This window comes from Epargyreus clarus, unplaced genomic scaffold (assembly GCF_041222505.1).
Source record: "Epargyreus clarus isolate Ecla_fem2 unplaced genomic scaffold, WU_Ecla_fem_2.2 ptg000017l, whole genome shotgun sequence".
NCBI classification, from domain to species: Eukaryota; Metazoa; Arthropoda; class Insecta; order Lepidoptera; family Hesperiidae; genus Epargyreus; species Epargyreus clarus.
Window position 1 is genome coordinate 14,128,254 of NW_027332225.1, and position 3,924 is coordinate 14,132,177.

The 3,924-nt window shown below is 37.4% G+C and overlaps 1 protein-coding gene across 1 annotated transcript; it reads right to left on the bottom strand.

Moving 5' to 3' along the window:
* Positions 1 to 1,156: 1,156 nt before the first annotated feature.
* LOC140749265 (uncharacterized) lies at positions 1,157 to 1,969 on the bottom strand. Its single transcript, XM_073082308.1, has one exon. It carries the CDS (start codon positions 1,967 to 1,969, stop codon positions 1,157 to 1,159), a length of 813 nt encoding a protein of 270 aa, XP_072938409.1.
* Between the last annotated feature and the right edge of the window lie 1,955 nt (positions 1,970 to 3,924).

Sequence of the window (3,924 nt, forward strand, 5' to 3'; positions counted from 1 at the left end):
AAAAAGTCAAGTTCTGATTTACCAAAAGAACATTTAGATACATTTATTGTAATCCCATACTTACTAAATTGTTGAAATAACGATTCTAAATGTTTACGATGCTGTTGCTCGTCGTAACTAGCTACAATGATGTCATCTATATATGAAAAAATATTATCTCGTGCGTCTTCATCTAAACCTGACAAAACAGTATGGTGCATAAACCTTTGAAATGTTTGAGCTGCATTACGTAACCCAAACGTCATCCTCGGGAATTCATACAAACCGAAAGGTGTAATTATCGCTGTTTTTTCTATGTCCTCTGATGCAACTGGAATACAGTGATATGCACGATTAATATCAATCTTAGAAAAAATATTTTTACCTGCCAATAAATATGTAAAGTCTGACAAGCGCGGTATAGGGTATCTATCTGGCTTAGTAATAGAGTTCAATTTCCTATAATCTCCACATGGACGTATCTCTCCGTTCTTTTTAGGAACTACATGGAGTGGGCTAGCCCATGGGCTCTTAGATGGTCTACATATCCCAAGCTCTTGCATTAAACGAAATTCCTCTTTAACTCTATTATATCTAGCCGGTGGTAACGGTCTAGATCGTGCAAAAACAGGAGGTCCTATCGTCTCTATATGGTGGAATACACCATGGCTAGGAGTATTTTTGAAACATATAGGTTTAGTGATATCATTATAGTTACATAATAAATTACTATATGGATGACTATCTTCTACCGTTTTAACAGTTGGTTGTTGTACATTTATTAAATATGCAATAGTTTTGAATTTTGTCAAACTATCGATTAACTTACGTGAGCTTAGATCCACTATAAGTTGATGGTGTGCTAAGAAGTCCGCACCCAAAATAGGTTGTTTAATGTCCGCTAAAATAAAAGTCCACACATACGGTCTTCGTAAATTAAAATCTAATGTTAACGACTTAATTCCGTGAGTCCTTATCTCTGTCCCATTAGCTGCATACAGTTTATAGTCACTACACTTATTTAAACGACACTTCCTAAATTTCGACACTGGTAAAACTGATACGTTAGCCCCGGTATCTACTAGAAAACGTAGTCCTGAGTTTCTGTCCGTTACACAAAGGCGGTAGCTCGGTGAGACTGTAGGGGTGCCGTCCTCCGCCGTAGACCGCACCGACATTAGTTTTTTTCGTTATGCTTGTCCTGCTGTTTACCCCATGCACAAGGTTGGATGCACTTGTGAGCACCTTCCTTATATCGGTAGTGGTAATAACAAAGCCACTTCGGATTCTTACGGCTCATTCCTTCTGCACGGCTACGAGAACTGGAACGTGAGAAGCGTCGCTGACCTTCTCGCCTGAATGCTTTCTTTGTCCTTGACGACTCCAAACGGCTTAGCCGATGATTTATTTTGGCAATTTCCGCATCCACACTTGTTCCCTTGTTTACAGAATCCTGTTTCTCCTGCGTAACTTCCTGGACTTCTCCGAATCGTGTAGTTTCCATCACTTTATCAGCCATCATTGCCAGCTTCTCTAAATCAGTCACCTCACTCACAGTCAACACTGCCCGTATTGCTCCCGGCAGGTGTCCCATCCACAACATGCTGAGGGTTTCATCTGTGAATTTATTCCTGGCCAGCTCCCGCATCCGACGTAAGAGTTGAGAGGGTTTTTGGTCTCCCAAGTCCAATTCCTTCAATAATTTTTGGAGCTGCCGAACCTCGGATTCTTCATACACAGCTAATAGTCGAGCCTTTAAGGTGTCATACTTCTTACTTTCAGGTGGGCTGAGCACGATATCGCTGATCTGCTCCACTTGATCCTTGGTCAGTTTCGCTACGACCAAGTTGTATTTCGACTCGTCCGATAATTTCTGGTTAGCCACCACCGCCTCGTACTGAGCAAACCATAGACGTGGCGAATCCTGCCAAAAACTGGGTACTCTAGACGATACTGTTATCTGTGCTAAAGCAGTTTCTCCGGTTTCCATTTTCACATGTGGCGTTGGTTGAGTCATGACTTCTTCGATTCTTCAATGATAAATTCTTCAATCGTCGGGTGTCACCAATTTATTGAGGCACGAGTCGGGAGTCAAATTAAAGATTGAACTGATCTTCCAATGTGTTTATTGCTAGGTCTTATGACACGACCGTCCGCAGCCCGACAATACCGTGACTGGCGAAACGGTTTAATTACCGACAATACAGAGTTACATATAAGTAGACAACACACATATTCATGGTGTCCCTACAGGCATGAACATTTCGGGACCATTTTATAGAGGCCCCAAAAGAGAGTAAGGTAGCAGAGGTCAAAGTTCATGATTTTGAACCTCGACCTCGACTGATAGTGGTGATCCGCGTAGCGCCCTGGTACGGCTTTGATTAAAAATAAATTTGCATTGTGGTCTCAGATTCAAACCCCAAATAAATACCTCTAATTGTTTAAAGTTTTGTGGGTGTTAGAAATTTATAATTTTCAACCTGTTATAATAAAATATTGAGGAAAGCTAAACTCTTATTTAAAATGTGTTTGATGATAACCAATTTTCATTTGGTCAACTTGTGGACTCTAACTTTAACCTCTCTCATTCTGAAACACGTGCCCAGCAGTGGGACAATAGTGGCTAACGATACATGATTATCGGACGAATTTCCAGACTTTTCAAGTGGAGGTTCTGTTGATATTTGGTCCTGATTCTCCACATTTATACTTCAGCGACGCACTCCGCAATATCCCTAGAGGGCGACGAGAGAAATGTTGCATGCTAGACAAATTTTATTACATCCCTTTCAGCTAACTCACCGAACTATACTTTAAACAGTGGTCTTAAAACTCATTTTCCATGTGTTGTGAAACTAGGGCTGTCAACCGTATTATATATTACACGAAAATTCGGATTTTTGTTCTACGTACTGTTGAAAATATATTAACAAAAAAGGTACTACCGACGTCTATGCAGTAAATTACATTACATCTTTAAAAGCCAAGGGAAATAATTGTTGATCTAATAAAGAAAGAAAGAAAGAAATATTTATTTATTATTATAATACATATTTCACAATTCATTATTATTATTATTGTTTTTGATAGCTTGAATTGTGTTTTATTTACGTAGTAACTATTTATTAATCTGTGGTTTTATTTCTATTTAAAATGCAATAATGCACAAAATAGTTTAAAGGAAAAAATGTAAAGAAGGAAGTAAGTAAATGTACAACAAGGACAGAAAATATATATTTTTAAAAATAAATTACTCAGTGATCATAATATGTTTGTTTTTCAGTTATCTCTTAAATCACTGTTTATTTGGGTTTTACCATATGTTTTAAATATTTATATGTGTGTATTATATTCAAGATTATACCAAAAAGTTACCAACCCTATGTGAAACGGTACTAAGGGCTGTAAAAAGTACCAGATTCCGCTGTAGATAGGTCGTTTGCATTCCTTCTAAAAAGGAAATGGTACGCACCTTCTACCTTAAAAAGTGTTTTAAAAGTTAATTGGACTATTTTCTGAAATCTAGTGAGATTCTCATGCTTTTGATTTTTATTCGGAATTTGCGGAATTTGAAAGTTCTTTATGGTTTTTGATGTATCAATCAAAACTTGTGTGCGGCGCGGCGCTCACCCTCAAACACTGTTGCATTTACAATTTTGAATTTAATTTTCTAATAACTGGAACGGTATATAATAAAATCGTAATATAGACAATATTTTTTAGATTATCTTCAAATTGGTGACGTATCGAGTAGTTTACAAGACAATAAGTTGCCTATATTCGTAAATACCATACCCATAAATAATTACAATCGTTGCTTATGCTTAAGCTATAGTCAACCAAATATACTTCTAAATTCTATTTCACAAGCAAGATTCTGAACTCGACTGCATATAGATTGGGTCGCTTTACCACATTAGTGTATATAATGTAAATATATGT

Bases quoted from the DNA above. Each gene is read 5' to 3' on its own strand.
- LOC140749265 (XM_073082308.1), bottom strand. From the start codon at position 1,969: ATGGAAACCGGAGAAACTGCTTTAGCACAGATAACAGTATCGTCTAGA.